This window comes from Nothobranchius furzeri, chromosome 2 (assembly GCF_043380555.1).
Source record: "Nothobranchius furzeri strain GRZ-AD chromosome 2, NfurGRZ-RIMD1, whole genome shotgun sequence".
Classification (NCBI taxonomy): Eukaryota; Metazoa; Chordata; class Actinopteri; order Cyprinodontiformes; family Nothobranchiidae; genus Nothobranchius; species Nothobranchius furzeri.
In genome coordinates this window covers 12313844-12340958 of record NC_091742.1, presented here as the reverse complement: position 1 = coordinate 12340958, position 27115 = coordinate 12313844, and the positions used below count along the sequence as shown (strand labels likewise).

At 43.4% G+C, this 27115-nt stretch overlaps 4 protein-coding genes across 7 annotated transcripts; 1 reads left to right on the top strand and 3 right to left on the bottom strand.

Annotated features, from left to right (window-relative positions):
• The first annotated feature begins 1479 nt into the window (after window positions 1-1479).
• fmn1 (formin 1) lies at window positions 1480-27115 on the top strand. Of its 2 annotated transcripts, none has more exons than XM_015947674.3 (17): window positions 1480-2737; window positions 2920-3028; window positions 5174-5235; window positions 5395-6038; window positions 6385-6526; window positions 8050-8137; window positions 8538-8599; window positions 8673-8761; window positions 8848-8977; window positions 9054-9200; window positions 10078-10137; window positions 10278-10398; window positions 17650-17742; window positions 18344-18395; window positions 19349-19498; window positions 19572-19653; window positions 19830-20075. In XM_015947674.3, exons 1-17 carry the CDS (start codon window positions 1700-1702, stop codon window positions 19866-19868), a joined length of 3108 nt encoding a protein of 1035 aa, XP_015803160.3. In that variant the 5' UTR covers window positions 1480-1699; the 3' UTR covers window positions 19869-20075. The 2 variants fall into 2 exon arrangements, with proteins under 2 accessions (XP_015803160.3, XP_070400157.1); XM_070544056.1 differs by lacking the exon at window positions 19830-20075 and adding an exon at window positions 26981-27115 and having other exon boundaries at window positions 1524-2737.
• On the bottom strand, window positions 20184-21120 carry grem1a (gremlin 1a, DAN family BMP antagonist). Its single transcript, XM_015947677.3, has 2 exons — window positions 21033-21120; window positions 20184-20865 (listed from the first exon to the last, which is right to left on the bottom strand). The coding sequence occupies exon 2, from the start codon at window positions 20858-20860 to the stop codon at window positions 20315-20317; it is 546 nt and encodes a 181-aa protein (XP_015803163.1). The 5' UTR covers window positions 20861-20865; window positions 21033-21120; the 3' UTR covers window positions 20184-20314.
• Window positions 21620-23823, bottom strand: scg5 (secretogranin V). Of its 3 annotated transcripts, none has more exons than XM_015947675.3 (6): window positions 23754-23823; window positions 23145-23367; window positions 22912-23061; window positions 22591-22703; window positions 21994-22047; window positions 21620-21895 (listed from the first exon to the last, which is right to left on the bottom strand). In XM_015947675.3, the coding sequence occupies exons 2-6, from the start codon at window positions 23365-23367 to the stop codon at window positions 21773-21775; spliced, it is 663 nt and encodes a 220-aa protein (XP_015803161.1). In that variant the 5' UTR covers window positions 23754-23823; the 3' UTR covers window positions 21620-21772. The 3 variants fall into 3 exon arrangements, with proteins under 3 accessions (XP_015803161.1, XP_070400186.1, XP_070400185.1); XM_070544085.1 differs by having other exon boundaries at window positions 22591-22700; window positions 23692-23756; XM_070544084.1 differs by lacking the exon at window positions 23754-23823 and adding an exon at window positions 23692-23713.
• On the bottom strand, window positions 24312-26007 carry LOC107377970 (inactive Rho GTPase-activating protein 11B). Its single transcript, XM_015947955.2, has 7 exons — window positions 25832-26007; window positions 25648-25744; window positions 25239-25495; window positions 24932-25083; window positions 24757-24858; window positions 24520-24690; window positions 24312-24445 (listed from the first exon to the last, which is right to left on the bottom strand). Exons 1-7 carry the CDS (start codon window positions 26005-26007, stop codon window positions 24345-24347), a joined length of 1056 nt encoding a protein of 351 aa, XP_015803441.1. The 3' UTR covers window positions 24312-24344.

Below are 27115 nucleotides of genomic sequence, written 5' to 3'. Positions count from 1 at the left end.
AATTTAAACTGACTTTTAAATATATCTTAAAGCATCTTTCCGGAGAATTTCTCTTATCCGACGGTCACACAAAGTCTCTGGAACCATTTTTTAAGATGGCGACTTCACGTTTCTAGTTTATGTCCTTCTGTAGCCGACAAACAGCTAAAACGCGTAGTTTTACGAGTATTATTCTCATGTCATGTTGTGTTCTCATATATTTATATTTTAGAGACTTACTGTCCGTGAAAAGTTCATCAGCTCTGCAGCCGAAGCGTGTAAGCGGTGGTTAAATTGTGTGTTTTTATTGTTTCATGTACTTGTTGGTCTTTTCAGTCACAATCTTCTGACTTTTTCATCGGTTGCACACTTATTTCATTAAGCTAGTGTATTTATTTAAAATGCTAAAGGAAAAGTTTGCTTTCAACTAGGGCTGAACGAACGTGCCAAATTATTACATTTGGAGTCTAATAAAAAGTTAAAACTGCCATTAATCAAATAAGTACAGACAGATATTTTAGTAAAGCTAGAAAACCATAAGAGACTTCAACTCCACTGAGTTTTGGCTAGCAGCTGTGAACGTAACTGAACTACGGAAGCTCTGCATGGACAAGAGACGTCAAAAACTCTAAACACAAAAGACTTGAATAAATGGGACACACTTCTTTCCTGCTAATACATTTTCACAGTTGATTCTAATACCTATTCTCCTTCAAGGGATGTGCTCATGGCAGCAAAGCATTGCACCTTCAAATACAAGATGTCGTCTTTACTTGTGTGTGTTCATGAATGTGTAGACAAATAAACTTGTTGATATATGTAGATACACAAACGTGTTTATATTCAGTACAAGTTACATAGATCTTTTTTTGCTTCTGTTAGTTGGAAAATGAGAAAAGCCCCTTGAGAAAATAATTGTGAATTAAATCGCAGTTGCAATATTGAAGTAAAAAAAATTGCAATTAGATTATTTTCCAAAATCGTTCAGCCCTACTTTCAACTTAAATTTAAACAAAAACATTCATATGAACGTGTGAGACGGTGACAGATTGTGGGATATCGAGTCTGACTCTCAGATCCGACAGGAATCGCTCTCCACCTCCTTGGCTGGATATGCAGGACAAATGTTGAACAAGCGATCTGTGCGGTCCTGTGTGCCCTCCTCCAGGGTGTGGTATCCCTCCGCCTGTCCTGCTGGCTCAGGTTGGGATGTCCAGTTGTTGTCAGAGACACCACCCGCTTCCCATCGGAGACAACCTGCAAGAGGACGCCCAGTAGCAGCGCAGGTACAGACTAAAACAGAAATCAGAAGCTGGAACGTGGATCTGACTTTTCCTGCATGTGGCTGAACTGAGTCAACAAGCTGCTGCTGCAGGAAACTTTTCCATTATTTTGTGGATTTTTTTTCCAGCTGTTGCCATGACGAACCGCTGAGAGCTGGTTGGAAAATTAGACCTCTGGTGCAGTTGGAAACATTTGGAACAAAGAATGAATCCCTGGATCACCAACAACTCGGATTTTAAAGCTCGATTCAGACAAAACCTCCTGCGGAGATAAAAGCCTGACGCTGCATGAAGCTGAAAGAGTTTGTTTTTGTTTTTACTGCCAATGCGTTTTCTTTACCTTTAACCCGGAGCAAATATTTTCTGAATCCCCTAGAAGAAGACAGAAACGTAACGATGCTCTTGAGTTTTGTAAAGAATCCTTAAATTCTGCCAAGATGCTCCATGAAAGTCAGAAAGCTCCGGTCAAACTGGGAGGATTAGATTTCGGGAAGGAAGGAGCTGCCTCAGAGGGGGAGAACCAGGATTTAACGTCGCAAGAGCAGAGAAGCGATGCCTTAAATGAGGAAAGGGTCTTGGATAAAAACAGCTGTAGAGCAAATTGTGACGAGGAGGAGGATTCATCTCCGGATGGACGTGTGCTTCTGCAGAAACGTCAGGACGTTTCCTTCGGTAGCAAAACCACACAACGCGATGTTTTATTAACTATTGATGCCAAACAGGATGAGGCCAAAGAAACCAACCAGGAAGTGAAAATCGGCCGTGAGAAAGTTGATTCTGAGGCGTCTGGACAAGCTGGACAACTTCAAACCAAACATCCCATAATAATAGTGAAACATGTTGGTTATGCAGAACAGGACCGGGTGGAGGAGGACACCTCTCATGTCTCTGTCCACCATCCCGTCATCCCTCCACCTCGATCCACCCTCACCAGAGCCACCTTCTCTCCGGGGGACAAGCAGATCCAGCCCCCGGCTCTGTTCAGGGGCCTGAGGGCCCAGAGGGAGGGTGGCGTCAGATCTGAGCACCAAACCGCAGCTCAGACAAAATCATCTCCTCTGGGAGAGAAGAGGTCCGTTTCAGCAGAAAAACGGGACGACATAAAGGCTCAGGTGGGAATCCTGGACCAGATCTCCCAGTTTCTGAGTCGGGAAAAGAGGGCTGATGAGAAACAGGGTGCATCTTTGGGAGATGAACACCTCCAGGATGAGGGTGGAGGAGGATCAGACGGTGAAAGAGAAGAAACAGCAAACGTTTCTGAGCCCGTCGAGCCCATCAGAAACGTCTCCAGTGCAGAGGCGGCCTTCGATGCCTTCAAGGCCTTTTTCTCTCCAAAACCTCTGAAGAAAGACCCAGAAAATGGCGACCTGGAGGCGATGAGGAAGAAGATCAGAACTGATAAAGACGTGCTGAGGGCGCTTTTTGAGAAAAGCTCCAAAAAAACACCCGAGAAGAACGAAACATCTGACAGCAAAGTAAGAGAGCCTCGAACGCGAGACGTTTCAAGTCTGATTGGACCGCTGCTTCTGTCATGCATGAATAAAAACAGATCTCCCAAAACATTAAAGGCAATTAAAATAAATTAAAACCCATTTGGTGCTTTAATAAAAAACCCACGAAAGAGCAGAAAAGCAACAAGTATGTGATCTCTCCTCAGACAGACGCATGGTCTCCAGGAGACGGAGGGGAACGAACTCCTGGTCGTCTTCATGCAGTTTGGCCGCCTTTGAAGGTGGAAAAGGTCGGGCTAAAGTATACTGAAGCAGGTAAACCTCACCTGTAAAGATTCGTGTTTAGCGGTCTCATGATGAAGTGTTTGACCTGTTTAAATCTGATGCACAGAATAAAAACACTTAATAAGGATTATTCTAAATTCTGTTTGCTGAATATTAAAGATCTTTTATGCAGAAACAACGTTTAATGTTTTGTGCGTGCAATTTTAGAATATTTACAGATTATTTTAATTAAATTACACAGAAATAAACTGTTTTGTGCACAATTAAAATTCCAAAATCTAAATAATTTCTCTAAGCTTCAGAATAAAACATACATTTGAATTTCTTTAAATGTTGTGAATAATTAAAAATAATAAAGGTAAGACTATCAAAAATGAAACAGGGATGTATTTAGAAAATTCCATCTGTAATAAAAATGAAATCCATGTAGAAACTGCATTAGTTTGTCATCCTGTCGTCACAGCATTTTTAGTGTTTGTTTATTTATTTAGAATTAGTAAGACCCAGCAGACATAAAAGTCAGTCATTTAAAAAATATATGTATTCAGAATTTTCTTACATTAAAATAAAACTTTTTTTAATTTTAATTACTATCCAGTCAGTCTAAATTACTTTAAAAGTCTAAGCTAAGTAGAATAAAATAAAAAAGGGGACAGATAACATAAAGTTAGGCGTGAGGAGTGTTTGCTTTTGTCTGTCATACGGTGGATGTGGTACACAGAAAGCAAACAAAACTCCTCCCTGTTTGTCATCCTGACTCCACCTGAAGCTGGTGAAAGTTTTCAGATTAGATAGTGGGACTAAGGATTAAACTGTATACTAAAACTATTTCTGTGGCCAGAAGCTGTGAGATGAAACAGAAATGTTTAATAACAAGACACGTTTATAACATCAAACCACTTATGGCTTTAAGGCTTCCAGTCAGAAGATCAGGACTAGTACCTTCATCACAAACCTGCCATATGCAAGCCTGTACATGTGTACTGCACTCTAGTGGAGGATCTACTGGTGGCAAGGCCTCGTTTTATTTCATTATCATCGTTTTACCACCCAGAAACAAGTGTTTTCTGCTCAGACAGAATTATTTACTTTAAAGAGCAAGTCACCCCCAAATCAACTTTTTTTCTGATAAACTATATAAATGTGTGTCTAATCGTGCTGCAGACACATGTAGTCAATAATTTAGCTCTTTAGTGCATTTTAGTTAAAATTTTAATTTTCTGCCTAAAACTGTCAGTGTTGTGCCGTTGTCAGGTAAAAACTCTGCACTGCATTTGAATTTAAATCTGCCATCGCTATTGGCTAAGAGGTACCCTAGAAACGTTAGCTGGTACCATATGATGTCACAATGTCGTTGTGAGCCTGTGTGTGTGTGTATTTGTTAGCAGCTCCGCCCTCTCGGTCTGCTAGGCAAAAGCATTTGTAGCATTTTTCAAACAGGAAGTGGGAGCGGAGTAATACTCTGGTAGGTGGTGACTTGCTCTTTAAGTTTAATAAAGAACACCTTTAAGGTGTACTGAGGAGATACGCCTGGAGCCTGCCTGGTTCATTCAGCAAGAGATTAGCCGCATTGCAAACACAGATTAACAGCAGCCCTCATCCTGGTTGTTGCACCCGTCAGGTGCAAGGATGACTTAGTGACCTCGAGCAGGGCAACCAGTAAGAGCCTTAAACGTCATCAATAAAAAAAATCATAAAACGATATTGATGACATGTTATCTCTTTAATGCTGATGGAATTATCTCATTACTGTTGTGTAATCTGTTCCTCTGTGGGATTATTAATGCTATTTGAACAAGGATTATCTTCTCCAGTACACGCCCACATCTGTGTAAACACTTGTCAGCTGGATGATAGCAAATATACTCCCTATATTTGACCTCAAATGTTTATTTAGATTATTTAAGATGCCAGAAAGATAACCTGTGAGTTATGCTGCCATCTTCTGGTGATACTTGAGAGTTATTTTTAGTTTGACTTTAATTAAAATGTTTTTTCCTTGAGCAGTGCACAGATTTCAGCAGAAGTCAAATGTTTCTTTTAGATAATTACACGAAATTTAATCTAGTGCTAGGTTTTGTTGGTGTAAACGTTAGCATTTGCTTTATTTCCAGCTGCAGGACAAAAAGATGGTGCAGTAAAATAATTTTCTCTTGTTTTTGCCCTGGTGCTCAGAGCACCAGGCTGCACTCCTGCAGCTGAAGAGAGAACGTGAAGAGGAGCTGGAGAAGCTACAGGTCAGTATGAAGGAGAAGTTTAATCTGGTTACTATTTAATTTTAAAATAGTTTAACTAGATCCTACATCCTGCAGAGTTACTGAGGCACAAACTGAACCAAACCTGTAAAATCAGCTTTATATGTATCTTTTACTGACTTTTCCTCTTATGATTTGCAGGAGGATTATGAACTCAAACTCTCCAGACAGAAGCTGGAAAACAAGGAAAAGATATTTCGCCTGGAGTCCGTTTTGAACGACTTACAAGCCAAACTGTCCCAGGTTTGGACCCATCAGCCTGGAGAACAAAAAGACGAAGCTGTTTTCACAACAGACGACTTCCTGCACAAATCTTTCCGCACAGTGGGCATTCAGACAGACCGAGAAGCCTTCATAAGAATTTCCGAGGATGAAGATGTTCCCAGGAGAGCCTGCCGGAGCCCCCTGCTGCAGAAGGTGGCTCCAAATAAACTGGACATGGTGTCCATCCGTCTCAGCCTGGCAGGACAGAATGATGAGAGCTCGTCCTCCTCTTCAGCACCCGAAACTTGCGTTCACCCCCTTCCTCCTGAAGATACTCAGCCTCATTCAGAACCAGCAGGACCTACCAAACAGATCACACCTCCTCTACCACCATCTTTGTGTCCAGCTCCACCCCCACCTCCGCTTCCGCCTCCTCCCCCAGTACCAGGAGCAGCTCCTCCTCCACCACCTCCTCTAGCTGGGGGTCTCACTATTGATAAACCCCCCAGGAAACCAGCGTTGGAGCCTTCCAGACCCATGAAGCCCCTTTACTGGACTAGAATCCAGATCCAGGACGACAAGTAAATAAAATTACATTCAAGTGAATGTTGCTTTCATAAAACTTAGAATGTCAGCTAAAGCATATTTAGAAAAAGTGGGTTAAAGTGACCTTTATTATTACTATAGTTATTCTTTTAATTGTGTCTGCTTACATAATTCAAAGTTAATTAGGTAAATAAAGAAAAATGTAGCAACTTTTTAAACTGTCTTTTAGAAAAATTGGTGTTTTAAGTTACACTTGTGACAGGTTTTGGTACCAAGTCACTGTTTAGTTCCCAAAACGTTACACTTCTAATAAACACTCCAACGCTGTTGCAAACCCTGAAGTTATTTTGACAAGTTGAATAAAAATGTTCTCTCTATCAGCAACAACTCGCTGTGGAACATCCTAGAGGAACACCGCATAATCAACGCCAGCGAGTTTGAGGACCTGTTTGCTAAAACCATCACGAAAACCAAGAGAAAGCCGCTGTCAGAGGCTTACGAGAAAAAAGCCAAAGCAAGAAAGGTAACAAAACAACTTCAGTTTCATTTCAACACAAGCCTCGAACGCAGCTATGCACAAAAAAGTGTTGTTTTGGTCATTTTTAAAGACATTAATTAGGACCCTACCTGCATATGACGTCACTGAAAGCTAGCGGCGTCTCTAGAAAAAGGAAGTAGTTTAAAAAAACAGGAAGTAGTCTTCCAATGAGTCGTTTTCACTTGTCGATGAGCTATACTCATAACTAGCAAGTAACCTTAAAACCGTGTTAAATATTGTTTAACTGGGATGGCTGTGTGGAGTCAAAGTGCTAAACACGGCTAGCTACAGCGCTGCTAACTCAGTTTTTATTCACTTTATATAAACCAAAGGGGGACATTATCGCCTTCCTGTGGCGACAAGCTGGAACTACACTCTGGTTCTAATAAAAACATTAACCTCCACTCTTCAATAAAGATGGAAAACAATTTTTTTTTTGTCTGTTGGGGAGTATTTATTATGGAGTAAAGTTACAATAGTTACTTAGTGGGTTTCCTGTAAATTATTTTATAATAGCTATTTAGTAAAAATTGGGGATATTCGATTATCGGTCTCCCATTAATATTAGCCATATCAGCATTAAAATTTAATATCAGAAAACATTGGTATTGGATTTCAGTCTTTTAATGACACGACCTTTACATACCACACACGTATCTTACATCAAACTCTTTAGCTACATTAGTCTCTCAAAACATGACAGATCTGAGGTTTAATTTTTGAAAAATTTCAGTAAATTTGGCACAACTTGTGAAGTAGAAGTTTGCCCTGTGTAATGAACATAACTGCAATATACGGAAAGTTTCTAAGAATCCATTAATAACTAATACACGCATCTTAGTAACAGGCTCAGGGAGAATGAGATTCAGCTGCTTTAGGAGACAAAATAAAAATGGCCCTTTTCTTATAGCTGTTCACAGAAAATGTTTAAAGTTTAAGCATGATAGGAGATATGTGATGTTAGTGACCTAAATGTTTTAGTTTTCTTTTTTTTTTTGAGAGTGGGACACCGCATATGTCAGTATTGGTTTAAATTGGTATCTGGAAAAAAACAATATTGCGCATCCCTCTGAAAAACCTTTACTGTGAATTCTTTCAAAATAAAACACAATGTCATTTTGGCATGAGCAACAGGGAGCTCTCCGACATGACATATATGTGTGACATCCTTTGTTTTTAAATTTAATTTAATTTTATTTTGACATCAGACCAGATTTAACTGATAACATTTACAAAAGGCACACCCTACTTGTTCCAGCATGGTCACAGATGTAGGATTTGTGTAATTTGACCACCAGGTGTTTGTTTTACTCACGTTCACCTTGCTCTCTCTCACTAATGGTTTCTGGTGGTCATGTAGCCATGATAACTGTGTGTGTGTGTGTGTGTGTGTGTGTGTGTGTGTGTGTGTGTGTGTGTGTGTGTGTGTGTGTGTGTGTGTGTGTGTGTGTGTGTGTGTGTGTGTGTGTGTGTGTGTGTGTGTGTGTGTGTGTGTGTGTGTGTTCTAGATCATTAAGCTATTGGACAGTAAGCGTTCTCAGGCTGTGGGCATCCTCATATCCAGTCTCCACCTGGAGATGAAAGACATTCAGCAAGGTGAGGGAGAGTTTTGTCATGAATCTTGTCATACCGCACCTTTGATTTTAGATTTTGTGTGATTCGTGTGTAAAGTGTATAGTTCATGCAAATTTAACCCCAAAAAACAAACGCTCTAGGGCATTTTTATAAATTGTGCAAGGACTGCGTGCTGACATTTAAAAGTACACTAAGCATTTTGAGGTTAAATAAATAAATTTACCAGGAATAGAAATTATTTTACAAAAATTGCAGCACAGACTTATTACCTGCTAGAAAATGCAACAAAACAAACACAGGAAGTAAGCATCACCTCGCTAAATATTTTTCTAAGTAAATGAGGGAGTGGTTCCCTCCTTCTCTTACTCTGTTTCAGACATGTTCTCCTTATCAGATCTGTCTTATTTATTAACTTTTCCAGCTGTTGTAGCGGTGGATCATTCTGTGGTGGACCTGGAGGCCATTGAGGCGCTGTATGACAACGTAAGTGTTGCACTCACGTTTTATTAACCTGGAGCTTTGGTTGCTGCTTCAACATTTGACTTCACTCTGTCAGAGAGGTCATCCAGAAGAACTGGAGAAGATCAGGAAACACTACGAGACGTCAAAAGAAGAGGATGTTAAACTGCTGGACAAACCTGAGCAGTCTGTATTCCAACCAGCGTTATAACCGTTTATTCTCTCTGCTGTGGTTAAGCCGACTAAAATCAAATCGTGTGAATGCCCTCCAGGTTCCTGTACGAGCTGTCTCAGAGCCCTGCTTTTGCTGGCAGAGCTTGGTGCATCATCTTCAAGTCAACCTTCGTCGATGGGATCACCTCCATTAAACGCAAACTCAACTCTGTCTCCTCTGTGTGTAAGGTAAAAAAAAAATATATAAACTGTGCTGAAACCCAAATCATCGGAGGAAATAAAACAACTATAAATCGGTTTTAAGGTTCTGTTGGAGAGCAGCGGCGTCAGGGAAGTGATGGGGCTGGTGTTGGCCCTGGGAAACCACATGAACGGGGGCAACAGGGTCCGAGGTCAGGCTGACGGCTTTGGTCTGGAAATCCTCCCAAAGCTAAAGGACGTCAAGAGCAAGGTGAGACCTGCCACCTTTCCTCTCAGCATAATGGAGGTGAGGATAAAAGACAATCCTCCAGGGAAACAAACACCATTTAGATCTAGAATAATGCAAAATATCGCAGCAAAATTCAAACTTCTTGCATGTTTGTCACTAATGGACAAGAAGAAGAAGAAAGGAAGGGTTCAATTGGAGGTAATTGAATGAATCATCAGGTTTCCCATAAATAGATTATAAGCATGGACGTAATTTTCACTTTAGAAGTGGGGGGGACGGGGTGTATCTTTACAGTATGCTCTAATGGGAAACAGGCTTCAACACAAACGGTTGTTTTCTGCTTGGTCCTAGAGCTCAACCAGTGTCAATTTAACATAGCGTAATATTGTTTTTGGATGGTAAAAAGTGCAGGGGTCAAAACTTGACTTTGGAAAAAGTGGGGGGGGACATGTCCCCCCTGTCCCCCCCCAAAATTACGTCCATGATTATAAGGGTTCAGTAAGTTTTCACAAATGATGAATTTGAGGTTGTAATAAACACACAAGCAAATGCACAATTTCTTCTATAGAGGTTCAGCTATGCTCAGATTTTTAAGACAATCCAGCAAAATCAAAACATCTGTCCTCGGAACTGTCTCGGATGAATGAAGTCGGACAAAGGGAAGGAAAAAACATCGAGCGTAATAATTTACAGCTAGCTGGGGAATCCAGTTTTACATGTTTCGAGTGTCAATGTGTACAACCACGGTTTATAAAACCTCTGGGTGGTGCTAGCAGCTTCATCTGATAACGACAGAACTTCTCAGAAGATGCTGTGACACAAATATGATCTAACGGTTCATTGTGGTTTCATGACTTTACAGATTTCACATAAAAAGGATGATTTTTGTCTTTCTTAGGATAATCGGATTAGCCTGGTGGACTATGTGGTGTCTTACTACCTGCACAACGTGGACAAGGTATTAAATAATCATTCGTTCTCTTCTGTCGTTGATTTCTTCGTTTTACTCCAGCTTAAACACGTCCGGTAAACTGGTTTACAATTTCACTTTATTGATTTGGGTAGGAGTTGCCATTTTGACATCTTGTGTTCCATCAGAGCTCCGGCACAGACAAGAGTGCGTTTCCTCTGCCTGACCCTCAGGACGTCTTCCTGGCAGCACAGGTCAAATTCGATGACCTCAGCGGAGATCTAAAGCAGCTCCAGCAAGATCTGTCGAGTACGTGACACCCCCCCCCCCACCCCCCCCCCCCACCCCCCCACCCCTTCATTGTTGATGTGGAAACAAGCTCTAGAAACACCCCCCCACCCCCCCACCCCCCTTTTGACTTTAGATGGTTGCACGGCGAGTCTGGACCAGGAGGAGTCTCCACTTGTGGTCATTTTGCTGTGTTTTTGTTTGAAAGCCAAACCCGGTCCGCGTAATTCTATCACTGTTTTTTTCCCACAGAACAAACCTCGGCCCAGTCTAGCATCTTTTTTTTCATTGACGTCCCCCTTCCCCTCTAAAAACTCACCACCCTGGTTTCCCAAAGCCGGCCCCAGTCTGAGTGTTCAAGCCGCAGAACAAAAGATTTCCTCTCGTCTTTCTTATCCCTAAGTGTGCCCTCATGACGCCATTCTGCATGCCAGGGAGCCAGAAGCAACCCTGAAGACAATACGTACAGTACATGAGCAAATGTGCTAGTGTGTGTGTGTGTGCGTGCGTGCGTGCGTGTGTGTGTGTGTGTGTGTGTGTGTGTGTGTGTGCGTGTGTGTGTGTGTGTGTGTGTGTGTGTGTGTGTGTGTGTGTGTGTGTGTGTGTGTGTGTGTGTGTGTGTTGGGCGACTTGCAGGAGTCTAGCTGCTGATATACTTGCCTGGCGCCTTACAGATCCAGCTTCTAATCCCTCTGCCCATCAGATGTCCCATTGTTGTGTTTTTGCGCCCATGTCGCCAGCACAGGGGAGACTGTAGCTTTCTACTTATGTAATCTCCAGACCTCTGGTATCTGTTACATCTCTGCGGAGAAGCGTAGATTCTTAACCTGCTCGCTGGTATCGCCTGGGCACCCGTGTGGCCCCCAGATGTGCCCCACAGATAGATTTCTTTACCTCTCAACACAGCTTCATCTTATCGGCTCATCAACCCAAACTAGCTTGCGATCTAGATCGCCTGTCGCAGCTTCCCTTTGTTCAGTCCGTTTGAAATGCCCTCATGCCTGATTTGAAGCCTCGCTTTTGTTGTTCTTCACTCTCCCTGTGTACCCGTTAGGCTGCAGCGACTCTTTTAATGCGGTTTAGTTTCTCCCAAAGTCATCTGTTGAAATGAAATGATATAGAAGTTGCACAAAATCCAGACATGCACTTAAAGACATCGCTTTTTTATGCATCATCAATTAAATTTGTAAAAGAATCTTGTGCAGATAAAAGTCATTAAAGTGTATAACATTTACATTTTATTCCCATAATTGTTGCATTTTAAATGAACACCCTGCCAACCAGTGCACTTTTAGTGATGTGGTCCAAATGACCCACATACTGGTCTTTTTGAAAATAGTAGCATCTTACCTGTCGCAGATAGCTTCGAACTTTGGAGAAAAATGACTTCTGACTGAAGCTATCAGCTAATCCAGATGACAAAACCAAAATAGATTTCCATGGTTTTAAAGTTCTCATTCACTCATTTTTTTTCAATACATTTTCTGTGGCTTCTAGTATGAATGAATGAATGCCTTGTGAGTTGTGTTCTGTAAAAAAATAGCTCCGGCACACCGCGTTCAGGGGGTAAATATTTATTGCAGGAGAAAAATTACAGTCTTACCTTTTTAAAGCTGTTCTAGTGAATCTACAGAACAAGCTAGTTTTTGAACACAAACACGGGGTGTTTCTCATTGCCAAGGAACCTTGCCTTGATGTCTTGGCCCTGCCCCGGTTGCCTAGGAGATACGTCATCAGGAGCCGCCAAGTCATGTTCCAGTGTTCATGTTCTAAAGAGGCGTGTGTTCTCCGTTTGTTAGCCGTTTAGCTAGCTGTGCAAGGACACACGGGAGGTGTCTTGTAGCCTAGCCTTGGTCAAAAATTACCCAGAATACACCGCAGTATTTTCAGATCAGAAGCCGGTAGCTACTTCGGGGGCAATTTTCAAGTTTAAAAGTAAGTCAAATAATTAATAAATATTAATAAAAAATAAATAATAAAATGTTTTTTTTAGATCAGAAGAAGTTATCTATGGTTGGTTAGTTGCTTAGTAGTTGCAGCTTTAGTGGCTAGCAGGTAGTAACTCGCTTATATTTTTAATTTAATAAACATATACACAATGTGAATCGGGTGGCAGACCAAGGCGGGAGCCTTGGCGGTCTAATCCCCGGACAAGAAAACTAGTTTTTGGGACGTGGAACGTCACCTCGCTGGCGGGGAAGGAGCCGGAGCTTGTGGCAGAGGTTGAGCGGTACCGGCTAGATATAGTCGGACTCACCTCGACACATTGCATTGGCTCTGGAACCCGAGACCTGGAGAGGGGTTGGACACTCTACTTTGCTGGAGTTGCTCCGGGTGAGAGGCGGAGGGCTGGGGTTGGCTTTTTGTTAGCCCCGAGACTCTCTGCCTGTGTGTTGGGGTTTACCCCGGGGGACAAGAGGGTAGCTTCCTTGCGCCTTCGGGTCGGGGAACGGGTCCTGACTGTTGTTTGTGCTTATGGGCCAAATATCAGTTCAGAATACCCACCCTTTTTGGAGTCCCTGGGACAAGTGCTAGATAGTGCTCCATCAGGGGACTCCATTGTCCTGCTGGGGGACTTCAATGCTCATGTGGGCAATGACAGCTTGACCTGGAGGGGTGTGATTGGGAGGAACGGCCCACCTAATCTGAACTTGAGCGGTGTTTTGTTATTGGACTTCTGTGCAAGCCACAGTTTGGCCATAACGAACACCATGTTCGAACATAAGGATGCCCATCGGTACACTTGGTACCAGGGCAGCCTAGGTCACAGGTCGATGATAGATTTTGTAGTCGTATCATCTGACCTGCGGCCGTATGTTTTGGACACCCGAGTGAAGAGAGGGGCGGAGCTGTCAACTGATCACCACCTGGTGGTGAGTTGGATCAGATGGCAAGGGAACATGCCGCGTAGACCTGGCAGACCCAAACGCATAGTGAGGGTCTGCTGGGAACGCCTGGCAGAAGAACCTGTCAAGGCGGTCTTCAACTCCCACCTCCGGCAGAGCTTTGACCACGTCCCGAGAGCAGTGGGGGACATTGAGTCCGAGTGGGCCTTGTTCCACTCTGCGATTGTCGAGGCGGCTGTTGATAGCTGTGGTCGTAAGGTGGCCGGTGCCAGTCGTGGTGGCAACCCCCGTACCCGCTGGTGGACACCAGAGGTTCGGGGAACCGTCAAGCTGAAGAAGGAGGCCTACAGGGCGTGGCTGGTCAGTGGGTCTCCGGAGGCAGCAGACAGGTACCGGAAAGCCAAGCGGGGTGCAGCAGTGGCAGTTGCCGAGGCAAAATCTCGGGCGTGGGAGGAGTTTGGTGAGGCCATGGAGAAAGACTATCGATCGGCTCCAAAGAGGTTCTGGCAAACTGTCCGGCGCCTCAGGAGAGGAAGGCAGCAACTCGCTCACACTGTTTACAGTGGGGATGGGGAGCTGCTGACGTCAACTGAGGCTATAGTCGGACGGTGGAAGGAATACTTTGAGGAGCTCCTCAATCCCACCAATGCGCATTCCGAGGAGGAACCAGAGCTGGGAGGCCTGGGGATGGACTGTCCGATCTCGGGGGCAGAAGTTGCTGAAGTAGTCAAACAACTACACAGCGGCGGAGCCCCGGGGGCGGATGAGGTTCGTCCTGGGTATCTCAAGGCTATGGATGTTGTAGGGCTGTCATGGTTGACACGTCTCTACAACATTGCGTGGTCATCGGGGGCAGTTCCTAGGGAGTGGCAGACCGGGGTGGTGGTCCCCATCTTTAAGAAGGGTGACCTGAGGGTGTGTTCCAACTATAGGGGGATCACACTCCTCAGCCTCCCTGGAAAGATCTACTCCAAGGTACTGGAGAGGAGGGTCCGATCGATAGTTGAATCTCAGATAGAGGAGGAGCAATGTGGTTTTCGTCCTGGCCGTGGAACTGTGGACCAGCTCTATACCCTTGCAAGGGTGATGGAGGGGGCATGGGAGTTTGCCCGACCAATCCACATGTGCTTTGTGGATTTGGAGAAGGCTTATGACCGTGTCCCCAGGGGCACCCTGTGGGGGACGCTCCAGGAGTATGGGGTGGGTGGCTTTCTGTTAAGGGCCATTCAGTCCCTTTACCAGAGGAGCGTGAGTTTGGTCCGCATAGCCGGTAGTAAGTCGGACCTGTTCCCAGTGAGGGTTGGACTCCGCCAGGGCTGCCCTTTGTCACCGGTTCTGTTCATCACTTTTATGGACAGAATTTCTAGACGCAGCCGTGGTGTGGAGTGTGTCGAGTTTGGTGGCAGGAGAATCTCGTCTCTGCTTTTTGCGGATGATGTGGTCCTCCTAGCTTCATCCAGCTCTGACCTTCAGCTCTTGCTGGGTAGGTTCGCGGCCGAATGTGAAGCGGCTGGGATGAGGATCAGCACCTCCAAATCTGAGACCATGGTTCTCGACCGGAAAAGGGTGGCTTGCCACCTCCGGGTCGGGGGAGAGGTCCTACCTCAAGTGGAGGAGTTTAAGTATCTCGGGGTCTTGTTCACGAGTGAGGGTAGGAGGGATCGGGAGATCGACAGGCGGATTGGTTCGGCGTCTGCAGTGATGCGGACGCTGAGCCGATCTGTCGTGGGGAAGAGGGAGCTGAGCCAGAAAGCCAGGCTCTCGATTTACCGGTCGATCTACGTCCCAATCCTCACCTATGGTCATGAGCTTTGGGTAATGACCGAAAGAACGAGATCGCGGATACAAGCGGCCGAAATGAGTTTCCTCCGTAGGGTGGCCGGGCTCAGCCTTAGAGATAGGGTGAGGAGCTCGGACATTCGGGAGGGACTCGGAGTAGAACCGCTGCTCCTCCGGATCGAAAGGAGCCAGTTGAGGTGGTTTGGGCATCTGGTCAGGATGCCTCCTGGACGCCTCCCCGGGGAGGTGTTTCGGGCATGTCCTGCCGGCAGAAGGCCCCCGGGTCGACCCAGGACACGTTGGAGAGGTTACATCTCCAATCTGGTCCGGGAACGCCTTGGGGTCCTGCCGGAGGAGCTGGTGGACAAGGCCGGGGAGAGGACGGCCTGGAGCTCCCTAGTTGGGATGCTGCCCCCGCGACCCGGACCCGGATAAGCGGAGGAAGACGAGACGAGACGAGAGACAATTTAAAAAGTAAAAGGCTCATTATATATTTATATTGAAATTAATGCATATAAAATGTAATGTTATCTCCCATGTCACGTGACGTTACGAGGCCAGGCACCTTGACATTGAGAAACACCCATAGTCACAAAACACTCACCCCTCCCCCATCTTCCCTGAGTCGCTTCTACTGGAACTGGACACCTGCATTTCAAGGGCAAACAAGATAGTGCTAAACACCAGTCACTGTTTTCTTGGTCCAAATGTCTTTTGCTGTCCGTGACTTCACATGGTGTTTTTCTTTTTGGGACTCTGGTAGTTTGTCCTAAAGTTGAAGTGGTAGCAGTGGCTGTTTCTCCTTCTCTGATATTATTGTGCGAGGAACCTCTCTCACCAGTGGTGTTCTGCACGTGTGTGTGATGAGTGGAGGACCCAGGGCAGTGCATCGGTTTTGCGAGACCAACAACCATATGGTCCAATGGTTGCTTTCGGTCCGAAACATCTTATTGGCAGACGTTTTAAGACAAATGCGAGATGACCACTTTATTAATTTTTTCGTAATATATTTTTTTATTTTTATCTCCACCACATATTTGTAGCTTTACGATGTCAGAACGTTGGTAAGTAGCTTGATAAAAATGTTTTAAGACGTGCTCGGCTTGTAGAAACCAAATATCCATACAGCTTTCTGCTTTTGCAAGCCAAGGTGGGTGGGGCCATGGAAGCACATTTTTCATGTGATGTATAAGAGGCTTTTCTGAACCGATAGCTCCCCCGTCTATTTTTATTCTTCAGTTAGTTGAGACGATGGAGGTTGTAGAACTGTTTCACTTTCAGGATACTTGTGAAACTCGGTGACTAATCATGTTTGCAGACGACCAAGTATTATACGATATATTTGTGAACGAGACCTTTAAAACAGCTCCAGTCTCCAATGTTTCTGTGTTTTATGTTAATGTTTCTTTAAAAATAATTGCATTGCGCTCAATTTCTCAGTACACAGCTATTTACATAGAGCTTTCATTGCTACGTGCAGGTAGCTGCAGCAGGTGGTTGTAGCACTTCCTGTTGGAACGTTGTTATTTCTGCCAGACTTATCAACAAGGGTGTAATATTAGTTTAGAAAAACAACTCACCATGAGATTTTTGACTAAAATGCAGTTTGGTCTGAGCACCACTTTATACTTTGTGAATCAGAGAGTTGCTTTAAATTTATGTTAACCTTTTTAAAGCATGGTTTTGTTTAGTTCCTGAAGACTCCCAACTTTCCAGCCTGAGTTTAGTTTTATTGCTCGATTTGTCACTGAAGAATTCATGAGAGGTACAGCTCCAACCTATCATCATCAAACCTCTTCAAGAAAAACCATTTTCAGGCGATGAAACCATATTGGTGTGTAGTTTGTGTAATTGTAGTCTCACATCTGAAAGCACCACACTTTTCATCAGTTACCCATGTTTACGCAAAGGTCCCTGAGCCTCTTTGGTCTGGAATAAGCAAACTTTTGTTGGCACCAAATTCATTTGGAAAAAAGAAAACAAAAAGAACTGCTTCTTGCACAATGCATGGCGAGATACTCGTCTCAACAGTTTACACAAATCCCAAATGAAAACAGTATTCTTCTGTAATCTTATCTGGGAGATGTAGATCAGTCGAGCCCACGGGGGGGCCCAGGGGGTGGGGGACCAGGGGCTCGGCTCTATTATGGCTGGCTCTGCAGACTGGCTCCTCTGATCCACTGATTGAATGCAGAGCAACGTGAAGCCACAGACTAGCAGAGGAAGAGAGGTAGTCGCCATCTCTGGGTGAATCTCAATAAGTGATATCAGAAAGAGGAAGCTGTTCCGATAATCTGCTGCCCAGGTGGAGGCGGGGTTTAGTTTATGCCCAGATTCCCTTGTTTGTGTCAGAAATCAACCAAGAACCACATTTCCCTACAAATTTAACTTTTATGTACCAAAAATTATAAAAATGTACCAGATTTATTTTACAGGCTAATTTTCCTTCACAGGAAAATTAAAAGAAAAAACTATTAAAATGCAAACATGATAGAAAATCCTATATAATAGCACTTTTCGCACCAAATCTTTAAAAGTTTGGGGGGATAATTTATTTGTTTTGTGATCGTTTCATTTAAATAACTATTAACTCGTCTAACCAATTTTCTGTCTCAATATTTATATCTTTTTTGCTGGATTGTTTCAGAATGTGAGAAGAATGTACAGAAAGTCTGTTCAGATTCTCCCGAGGAGCTCCTGCAGCCATTTAAGGACAAGATGGAGGCTTTTGTTCTCTCTGGTGAGAAATCACATCCATGAATTTGTTTCTAATTCAAGGCCAAATTAAACAGTATTCATAATTCTTTGTTTTTGTCACATAAATGTTCCACAAAGGAGGCCTGGGGGGGTAAAAACTGGACCAGATTGGGATAAGGCAGATTTGGGAATAACCAAGCAAATCCCACCTCAGACGCTAAGACACCATTCAGCCATTTTAATTCCCCCACTTTAATTATCTTAATGTTTTAATAGATCTAATTCAGAATAAAACTAAAATGATCGTCTAGGCCACGCTTTAAAACTGCAGCTCTGGGTGTTTTTCTGTGGTCTGAAAAAGATTCCCAAAACCTTTATGGAGGGAGACGGGCACGGATGATCAGTAGCATACCTGTTATTTTGTCATGATGGCATTGAAAGTGGCCCCAAGAATGGCTCCATTGTTTAACAACTGACTATAATTGGTGTTTTTAAAGAGACCAAATGGTCGTCTGGCTCCATCAGCCGAGGTTACCGTCCAACCGCAGCCCCTTGCTCTCCTCTTCCAAATATTTAAAGCAGATTGGAAGAGGGCACACGTCAAACTATAGTGCACAAAGATTTATCTTTTGGTTTCTTTGCAGCTCGAAAGGAGCACGCAGAAATGTCTTATCAGCTGACCACGGCCCAGCAAAGGTGAGAAAATCACCCTTTGGCTTAACGAATGAAGAAACGAATGAATGAATGTTGACGATTTGATGAAATGCAGAGTTTAGAAAGAGTGGTGAATGAAAATTTGGTTTAAGGGTTTGAACTAAAATTAGTCCATGAGTTGGTGGAAGAGATCATAAAAAGGCCTCAGGTGTTATTTGATGGGTGGATAAAAATGGTAGATGGCCTGGGTTTGTATACCACCTTCTTAGGGTTCTACAACCCCCCAAGGTGCTTCACAACACAATCAGTCATTCACACGCTGGTGATGAGGAACTACGATGTAGCCACAGCTACCCTGGGGTGCACTGACAGAGGCGAGGCTGCCATGAACCACCAGCAGCATTCTCTGGTGGAAGCCAGGATCGAACCTGCAACCTTTGGATTACTGGACAGCCCGCTATACCTCTTCAGCTATGTGTAGGACCTCCACCTATCCATCCATAAAATATGTTTAGCTGAGTAATAAAGGAGCATGCAATGTGATTCTGTCACCTCACTTACTAGTTGGCTACATGTCCCATTCAACATGCAGCACTTCGTCCTTGAAATCAGACCAAGACAATCCAGCATGTTCAATTTCCACGGTTTATGATCTGAGAGGTTCCGATGTCCTTCTGAGCAGACCTGACAACTCTTAACACACCGCACAGCAGGAATATCTGATAAGATTATCTTTAGTTACAGTAATCGGGTGCATCCTTACAATAGTTGGAAGGGGAGAATCAAGTCAGAAATCTGCTTTATTGTCACCATGTGAACCGGGACCAAGTGTTACAAACATCCAACATAAAAACCTGCAGACAGATCAAAATTAGGCAACGTTGCTCTAACTGAACAATGTCATAAGATCAGAAATCCAAACTTAGTGTTTACCCAAAACTAGGTCATGGCTAAAAAATAAGCAACTTTGCTTTGATTGTTCTCTTTGTGTTCAGTTTCCAGGACCTGGTTCTGTATTTTGGACTGAAGCCCAAGCCTGGAGAGAAGGAGGTGACGACCAGTCACCTCTTCATGCTCTGGTTTGAGTTCTGTGCCGACTTCAAGTCCAGGTGGAAGAGAGAGAACAAGAACATCTCAAAGCAGAGGTACGAATCTGCCCGCAACACCAACAGACCACTGAAGCATTTGATTAAAATCAAGATTTTTATCCTGCACAAGGCTTAAAGAGGCTCAGCTGTCAGTGAAGAAAATCACAGCAGAAAAGAAAGTGGAGACACGAAAGATCAACCCCAACAGCCTGGTAAGATGATTTATTGACAAGGTGAATAAATATTGAAAATGTGATTGTTGGATTGTATCAAACATTCAAATATGATCAAATATAAACAGTATGGTGTGTTACAAAGACACGTCAGTCAGGCTGCTTAGGCTGATTGCTTATTTTGACTTTTTAATCCAATAATTTGCCCTCAACAGAAACAGCGACTGCGTCAGAAAGAAACCAGCTTGTCCTGAGAAGTTCAGGCGTTGGAACCAGGAGGAACACAATAAACAATATAGATGTGTCATGTTTGTTCCCACGTGTCTACTCGGTGCTCACTGCCGTTAGCTAAATAAAATGCTATAGTTAAATGTTAAAAGGCATCTTCAGCTGTAATTGTGATACAAACATTTTGCTTAGATTCCCCCCCCCCCCCCCCCAAATAAAATCTAATCGGATCAGAAACATGTGACTTATTTGCTGTTATTTTACAGGTGATGCAACAATATAATGATGCAGGGATTAGTTGCAGATGTTGAAATGTTTATAAAATTAAATTACGTTGCTTCAAACGTCCAGATGTGCTCTCCACCAGCCTTTATGTTATAAACAGTCAATTTCAAAGTCAAGGTTCAGTCAAGTTTCTCCATATTCATCCAAATTTGCAGTCCTTAACGTTTCCTATCAGTCACGTCCGGGTTTATTCCGTCTTAACGGTTGTGCACCGACACTGCTTCACGCGTTGGACGCGCTTCCTCCGCGTACTGGGCGTCTTTCCCGGACAAAAGAGGGTGTAGGTGACGGTGCTGAATGTTTTGGGCTTGCAAGCCGAGCAAGACTGGAAGACGCTCCCGTCCTGGTGCGTGTGCCGCGGGATGTAGAAGGAGTTGCACTGTCCGTAGCAGAACCGGTTGATGATGGTGCGGCTCAGGCAGCCCTCCTCTTGGATGGTCTGCTTGAGCGGCTGCGTTTTGCACCAGTCCAACCGGAGGTACCGACGCTCCGTAACGAGCAGAGCCTCCTGACTGGATTCCAGAACCTCGTCAGTTGATGACGTTGCAGAAGCCGTCCCGCGGGAGAGGAGTCCGCCGATGGGCGGCATGAGACAGCCCTCTGATTCGTTCGGGTTGTACTTGTTTGGATGAGGGAATGCGCCTTGAACTGCTCCGGTGTCCGCGCTGCTCGGTGGGATGTGAAACATGGCGAAGACTGCTGCAAAGATCCGTAATGAATGTGGCTGCATCATTAAAGCTGAAAGGAAAACCACAAGAGTCAGGCGCGGATGGAGAGCCCTTTACGCACGACTTTTACGCATGGATTACGCGTCCAAGAAGCTGCGCACATTGAGTTCTCCCTCTTAAATGTGCTTTTTTTATTCTGCAACAGGAAACAAAATGTGAAACTTTACGTTTATTTACCTTTAAGGCGACTTTACCCAGTTGGATCCTTAAGATGTGCTCTTTCTGGAAGTCTTGTGTCTTCTGCAGCTCCTTTATGAATGTCTCAGTGAGATTTTGAATTTCAGCAGAACACACCCCCAAATCCTGACCTTCGGAAGAAAAAAAACACTCGAGCAGAATTTGTGAATGCAGATAAATCTTTTATTTGACTTCAAGGAGTAACAGAAAAAATAAGATGTAAGCCAGATATGAGCTGGTGCAGCTTGCAGACTCCCAACATAAGCTCACAGTCATAAAGCTAGACTTAGTTTCCACAAACATGAGACATGACATATTAGTGCTCACAAACTAGAGTATGAAGGAAATGATGTCTGTGCAGCCATGAAACATTCCTCTAAATACTTATTTATAGAATAAACCGTTAGATTTACAGTAGCCTACACTGCCGAATAAGTGGTGTACACCACACCTTTCAATATTACGGGTTCAATATGGATTTTTAATTAGAGCAAGTCATTTAAAAGTTCAGGAAATCAAATCAAAGAGCCACCGAGTTAACAAAGCTGTTTCGGGTCGTTAAAAATGTCTAAAAACAACGACACAGAGTAGAATGTGCTCTATGTACACACCAGGACCTGAGCTTTTCTTCTGATAAATAATGACCACATTCAACACAAAGATGCCGTCCCTCTCAGCTATTGGTGTAAACCCTTAGTGTAAAGAGCTTTTATCACATCCGGGTTCCAGTTAGGATGGGTTTAGGTTGTTTGTTTGCTGGGAGACGGGCTGCTCGGCACGTCCTCTTCCTCTGAGAAGTGGGGAACGGATTTCTTGGCGACCACGTCGGCGAGCCTCTGACCCAGTAAATAAGGGTTAACGCTCTGTGGACACAGATGTAAAATGAAACATTCCCAAAGTGGAAACCGTCTGAGCTGCTGATGTTTTGTGGTTCTGTTACAACGATAATAAAAACGCATACCCTTTTTCTTCTTTTTGGTCCTCCCTTCAGTTTTTGGTACAAAAGCTCCTTGTTCTGAGGGAAAACACAAGAAAAAAATTAAACAAATCTTCAGTTTTACATCTTTTATTGTTTCTAAACCCCCCAAGTTGCAGGAATTCTGTTTTGAGGACAAAAATTAACTTTGGCCAAACTAAAAGGACAAAGATGCATCAATGTAACAAAAAAAATACATGAATAAATAAAAAGAACTCATCTTACTCATTTGGATCATTTTTATTTTTAAGAAACAGGAAGTAAGGCACTTTACAGTGATTGTTTTTTTCCTGATGACACTGAAGTTGCAGCATCTAGTTTAAACACCACAAAAGAGCTAATTTGAGTCCCTAAATCTCACTGAAACATGGCACAAACCTTGTCTAAAACAATTCTAAATAACGTGGGGATGTTTGCTGGAAAGAAGTTTACATTTCAACCCATTTCTATTATTAAACTATTATCTTTACATTATTATTACCTTGCATTTTATTAGAACCTTCTTGTCTCCAAATAAAATACAAAGGTGTTATATTTTTATGATTGCTGTAAAATTTAGGGTTAGGGCTAATCTATACTCACCCACTTTGCCAGAGCCGGGTAGTCATGCTCGGGGTCGAACAGGTGCTGGTGCTTTTGAAACTCTTTGCTGAATTCAGCCGTGTCCGGAACATTTTCCAAGCATCCATCTGCTGCTGTGAGAGCAGCAAAACAGACCGTCACCCTAAAGCGTCACTGAGAAATGCTGCAGGAAACCTAAAAATGGCCAGCAGCTTTAAGAAATTGATACATTTAATAATGCAGCTTAAAATATTTTCTCCAGGAAAAACAGAATAGATGCTCTTCCCACATGAACCCTGGCAATAGCAACATTAAAACAGGATCTGGACTGGGATTTTGTACCTGACTTTCCAAGAGGACAGGGGTTTGGGGGGTCTGGGTAGCTGTGATCGTCGCTGAAGTCTTTGGGAACATTGTCACCTGTCAGCTCAGCCACAATGTTGGGGATGTTCCCGTAAGGGCCGAGGTGCTGCAGCCCTTCGTGAGCACCGCCTGGTGGAGAAAACACGCGATGCAGTCATAAATATTCCGTTTATCCGCTAAAAATGCTGAATATTTGAATCGTATTCACTCACCCTGTATGCTCTGAGGCCCAATGATGTTTGTGGCCTGATGCGCGGGGTACTCCACCCGAGGCCGAGCGATGCCCAGCTGCTCCATGACGCCGTGCAGCAGCCGCTGGATGTCGGCTTCTGACACCTGGTCCGCCGTGCGGAGGCTGCGGGCTGGAGCTCTGCCGAGCTGCAGGCACAGGAGGCCGAGCAACGACAATCGAACCGTGAATCCCATTTCTGTCATCTGCGGGATTAAATACACTGACTGAGCTTGCAGATGTCAGCAAAGCGTGTCATTTTATAAACAAACACAGCTGCTTTGGTCATTTACACACGTTACGTTAGCTAATTATTGAATAAAAAACCACAAACACCTCACACAGGTAAACATTTATGGTTAATAACGCAGTAAAAACAGACTTTTGTCTCCAAAATGGAGTAAAGCGTTGAATATGCGCCATTCAATGTAAACAGAACCATTAACGGAGATGCACTAAAACGGTTCATACAACCCCCCAAAATATATGAAATTATTATTTTTACAGTAAATTCTATTTACTTCTTTTACCTTCATCAACAATTATGTTGTTAAAATACATCCATAAAGTCCGAAATCATTTTTTTTATTACCTTGAACAAGCTGGTGAACCTGCTACTCCACCATCAAGCTGCCGGGAAAATGACCGAGTTTCCGGTTTTCAAAATAAAGGAAATAAAAGCACAGGCAAACATTACAAAAGTGGAACGCTGTCTGCTGAACCAACTAACGGATCACGGGTGCTTTGTTGCACCTATGTCCTATGCACCTTTCATTCTATTTGACATCATCTTAGTGCAAATACTCTTCGTTTACTAGGGATTCCCTATAAGTGCAGGTCATTTATCATTTATATTGTAGAGGGAAGACACAGGAACTTGGCGAAGCCTTCTTTTATTGTTTTGCACTCTGACTTCCGTAGGCGTCCAACCTGACTCAGTGTTTTGCGATAATCCGATGGTGGAGTTGGATGGTTTCAGATTCCAGGCCTGAATTATTGTCCCTATCCACTCCTGGACTGAAGTAACAGAAAACCAACACTCTTTACATAAAAATCATTTATTAAAAATAAATGCAGCTTTTTCCACTCTGGTGTACAGTAAACCATCAGAGGTCACACTCTAAAATTATACAGAGAATAAGGAACAGTGCAAAAAACAAAACAAAAAAAACAGCACAACATGTTAAGGTGAAGAGCGTCTTCTCCAGTTTGCAGGTTGCATTTTGTCCAAGGCAGAAAGGGAAGGATTCTTGCACAACTCATCTGCAGACTTGAAATCCATCCCTTGAGCCAGAAAATGGTTTTCATTACACAGTCTACAGAAATAGGAACATTTAAGTTCCACACTCCATTTTTACCTGTATGAGACACGCAGGTCCTGAACAGCTGGATGTTGGGGAAGCTCTCAAGGCCGAGGCTTCTCCTCAGCTTCTGTCTAGCTCCAGGCGGGGTCTCAAAGCTCGGCTCAGAAACTCCACGCTTGACCTTCGGCTTATGAATCCAGGGCCCAGTCTTCACAAATCGAATCGCTGAGAGAAACAATAGTGTCAGTGGAATTCCCACCTACATTTCTGTGCAGAAAAACTGTTGGTTACCTTTTAAGCTGTGTCTCTTTTGGTTTGCCTTCTTTGTGTCTTTCGGAAAAGGAAAGTTCATAAGAAATTCTATGCTGTCCATTACGTCCTTGGAAATCAAACCTGGTGATCAGAAGCAGGATTCTCACTCCAGGACAATTCTTTAAAATAGTGCGTTGATGGTTTGCCTCATTACCAAATGAATGGGGGTTCTCAATGAAATTCTGCAGCACAAGAACTCTGAGTTCGATTCTTTCTTCAGACATTTCTGCCTTGTTTGGAGGGGGTAAAAGACAAGGTGCAAAAACTGTAGCCAGATTGGAACTGGTCATCAGGTTGTCAGTGCATCTGACAATACAGAAGACAACAGAACTATTTGGTCTAGCAAATAAATTTGTAACACTTTAAGGGCAATCGTGGAAAGGAAAAATAAAACATTGATATCCATGCTAAACTTATATAATTTAGGCCAAGTGGTTACTAGGATTTGTGCTTTTTCATACCTCTTAGAAACTTTGCATAGGAAGTTGAATAGGTACTGTAGACAGGAGGAATTTCTTGCTGGAAGAAGACAGGACAGTAGCTGGAAGGCTGACGTCCTGTCCCGCTGGTTGGACAGTTCTTGGGCTTTGAGCAGAGCTGCATGGAGTTCAGAGGGGATCAGCGGCTCTGGAAGCTCCCTGCAAAACTGTTTGACGAGGGTGGCGATGTCGTAGGGGAAGGATGTGGACAGGCAGCCCTCTCCACGGTTCAGTTTGGCCTAAACCAGACAAAAATCAGCTTAAACGCAGGATTTACAACAGTTAGCAGCAGTTTTGAGAAGGAAATAACTGGGACTGATGGATTATTATCAAACCACTTGATGGCACTGTTGCTCCTGATAAAATGTCATGATTTTAAAAAAAATGTTACTCTGAGGATCTTGATGCGATGAAGAGAACCTGGTTTCCTGAACAGGCCGACAGTCCCAACACGCTCCAGCAGAAACGAGCAGGCATCCACTAAGAAGCTGCAGAAAAAAATTGAAAAGCTCTGGTTTCATTTGGACATTTTCTCAATTGACATCAGCTTCTCCAAACTTTCCATTTCCACTTACCAGGGCACGAGTCCTAATTCAGGAATGTAACATCTGGACAAATTTTCCAGAGGGACACCAAAAATCTTTGCACCACTAAAGACTTGTCGCTCCTTTTTCTCCTCTAAATTCTTCACAGATATCCCATAAAGAGCTTGGAGGTGAAACCGAATCACATTTTTGTTGGTGAGCTTCATAATTTCACCAACATACAGAAGATAACAAAAGTCTGTTTCAATGTGTGACCATAATGCCTGAGTAAACAATAGAAGTGGGCCTCATTATGCCCATTAATGTCACCTGTGACAGCAGCTGAGGAAGAGTGGTGCATTCAAATGTCACGAGCAAGATAGTAGAAATGAGTTTTAGTCATTTCATAGTGTCAGTTAAAATTTCAGACTGATTTGTGTTTTAACTACAACTTTGAGGGAAAGTGTTTAAATTATTAAATATGCGATGATTATCATATATTTGAACAACAGTAACAAGATTTAATTGGGTAACAATAAAAGTCATTGTGATATTTTTGTATTAAAATGACCAATTATTCAGAAAAACAAGTTCAATGAGTGCTTTAATTTATAATAAAGAATATAAATATGCATTAATAATGTTTACACCAAGGAGCAAACTCCACCTGTCAAAATGCAGCCCCCCCCCCCCCCCCCCCCCCCCCCCCCCCCATCCACTAGGGGATGGCTCCAGAGAGGAGCAAGTTCCCACTGACTCCAATGTTAAAAAATGTCAAATTAACAGCAGACATAAACATTTTTACAGCCTGGTTGAAAATAACATTTTAGGTTTAAAAAATCAAATATGCCATCATGACAACTCTGAGGGGGGTGAATTTTTTGCAACTCATCCGTTTAGGTGGAATTAAAACTTGAAATCATGAATAACTAAGTAGGGACATGTCCATTTGATTGATAGGTAGCAGATAAGCCATCAGCGCTAGCTAGTGGTTTGCCCCCCTGCTTGCTCCAGGGAAGACCTTAACCTTGGCCTCACGTTGCTGCCTAGTAGGTGCTAAAAGTGCCAGCCAAACTTGGTTAGCTTAGGTTAGCTCAGTTAGCTTGTGGCTATGTCAGCTCAGACTTTGATGGGTGTCAATCATCTACCCACACCCTCACAATCCCTCTCTGACTGTAGCGTCATTCTTATATTTTTCAGGAGTGATAAGACATGTGACGCGTCCAAGATGGTGGTGGTGGGAACCATGCCCTGGGTTTCAATTCAGAGACCTACAGATGATGGAAAGGAGGGTCCATCCATCATATACACTCAACAAAAATATAAACTCAACAC

What these genes read in the sequence shown, in the direction of transcription:
- fmn1 (XM_015947674.3), top strand. Translation starts at nt 1,700, where the DNA reads ATGCTCCATGAAAGTCAGAAAGCTCCGGTCAAACTGGGAGGATTAGAT. An exon ending in CTGTCTCCTCTGTGTGTAAG is followed by an intron (nt 8,978 to 9,053) that starts GTAAAAAAAAAA and finishes ATCGGTTTTAAG; the next exon opens with GTTCTGTTGGAGAGCAGCGG. An exon ending in TAAAGGACGTCAAGAGCAAG is followed by an intron (nt 9,201 to 10,077) that starts GTGAGACCTGCC and finishes TGTCTTTCTTAG; the next exon opens with GATAATCGGATTAGCCTGGT.
- grem1a (XM_015947677.3), bottom strand. Translation starts at nt 20,860, where the DNA reads ATGATGCAGCCACATTCATTACGGATCTTTGCAGCAGTCTTCGCCATG.
- scg5 (XM_070544084.1), bottom strand. An exon ending in TGGGCCTCAGAGCATACAGG is followed by an intron (nt 23,062 to 23,144) that starts GTGAGTGAATAC and finishes TTTCTCCACCAG; the next exon opens with GCGGTGCTCACGAAGGGCTG. An exon ending in CTGTCCTCTTGGAAAGTCAG is followed by an intron (nt 22,704 to 22,911) that starts GTACAAAATCCC and finishes CTGCTCTCACAG; the next exon opens with CAGCAGATGGATGCTTGGAA.
- LOC107377970 (XM_015947955.2), bottom strand. Translation starts at nt 26,007, where the DNA reads ATGAAGCTCACCAACAAAAATGTGATTCGGTTTCACCTCCAAGCTCTT. An exon ending in GAATTAGGACTCGTGCCCTG is followed by an intron (nt 25,745 to 25,831) that starts GTAAGTGGAAAT and finishes TTTTTTCTGCAG; the next exon opens with CTTCTTAGTGGATGCCTGCT. An exon ending in CTATGCAAAGTTTCTAAGAG is followed by an intron (nt 25,084 to 25,238) that starts GTATGAAAAAGC and finishes CTGTATTGTCAG; the next exon opens with ATGCACTGACAACCTGATGA.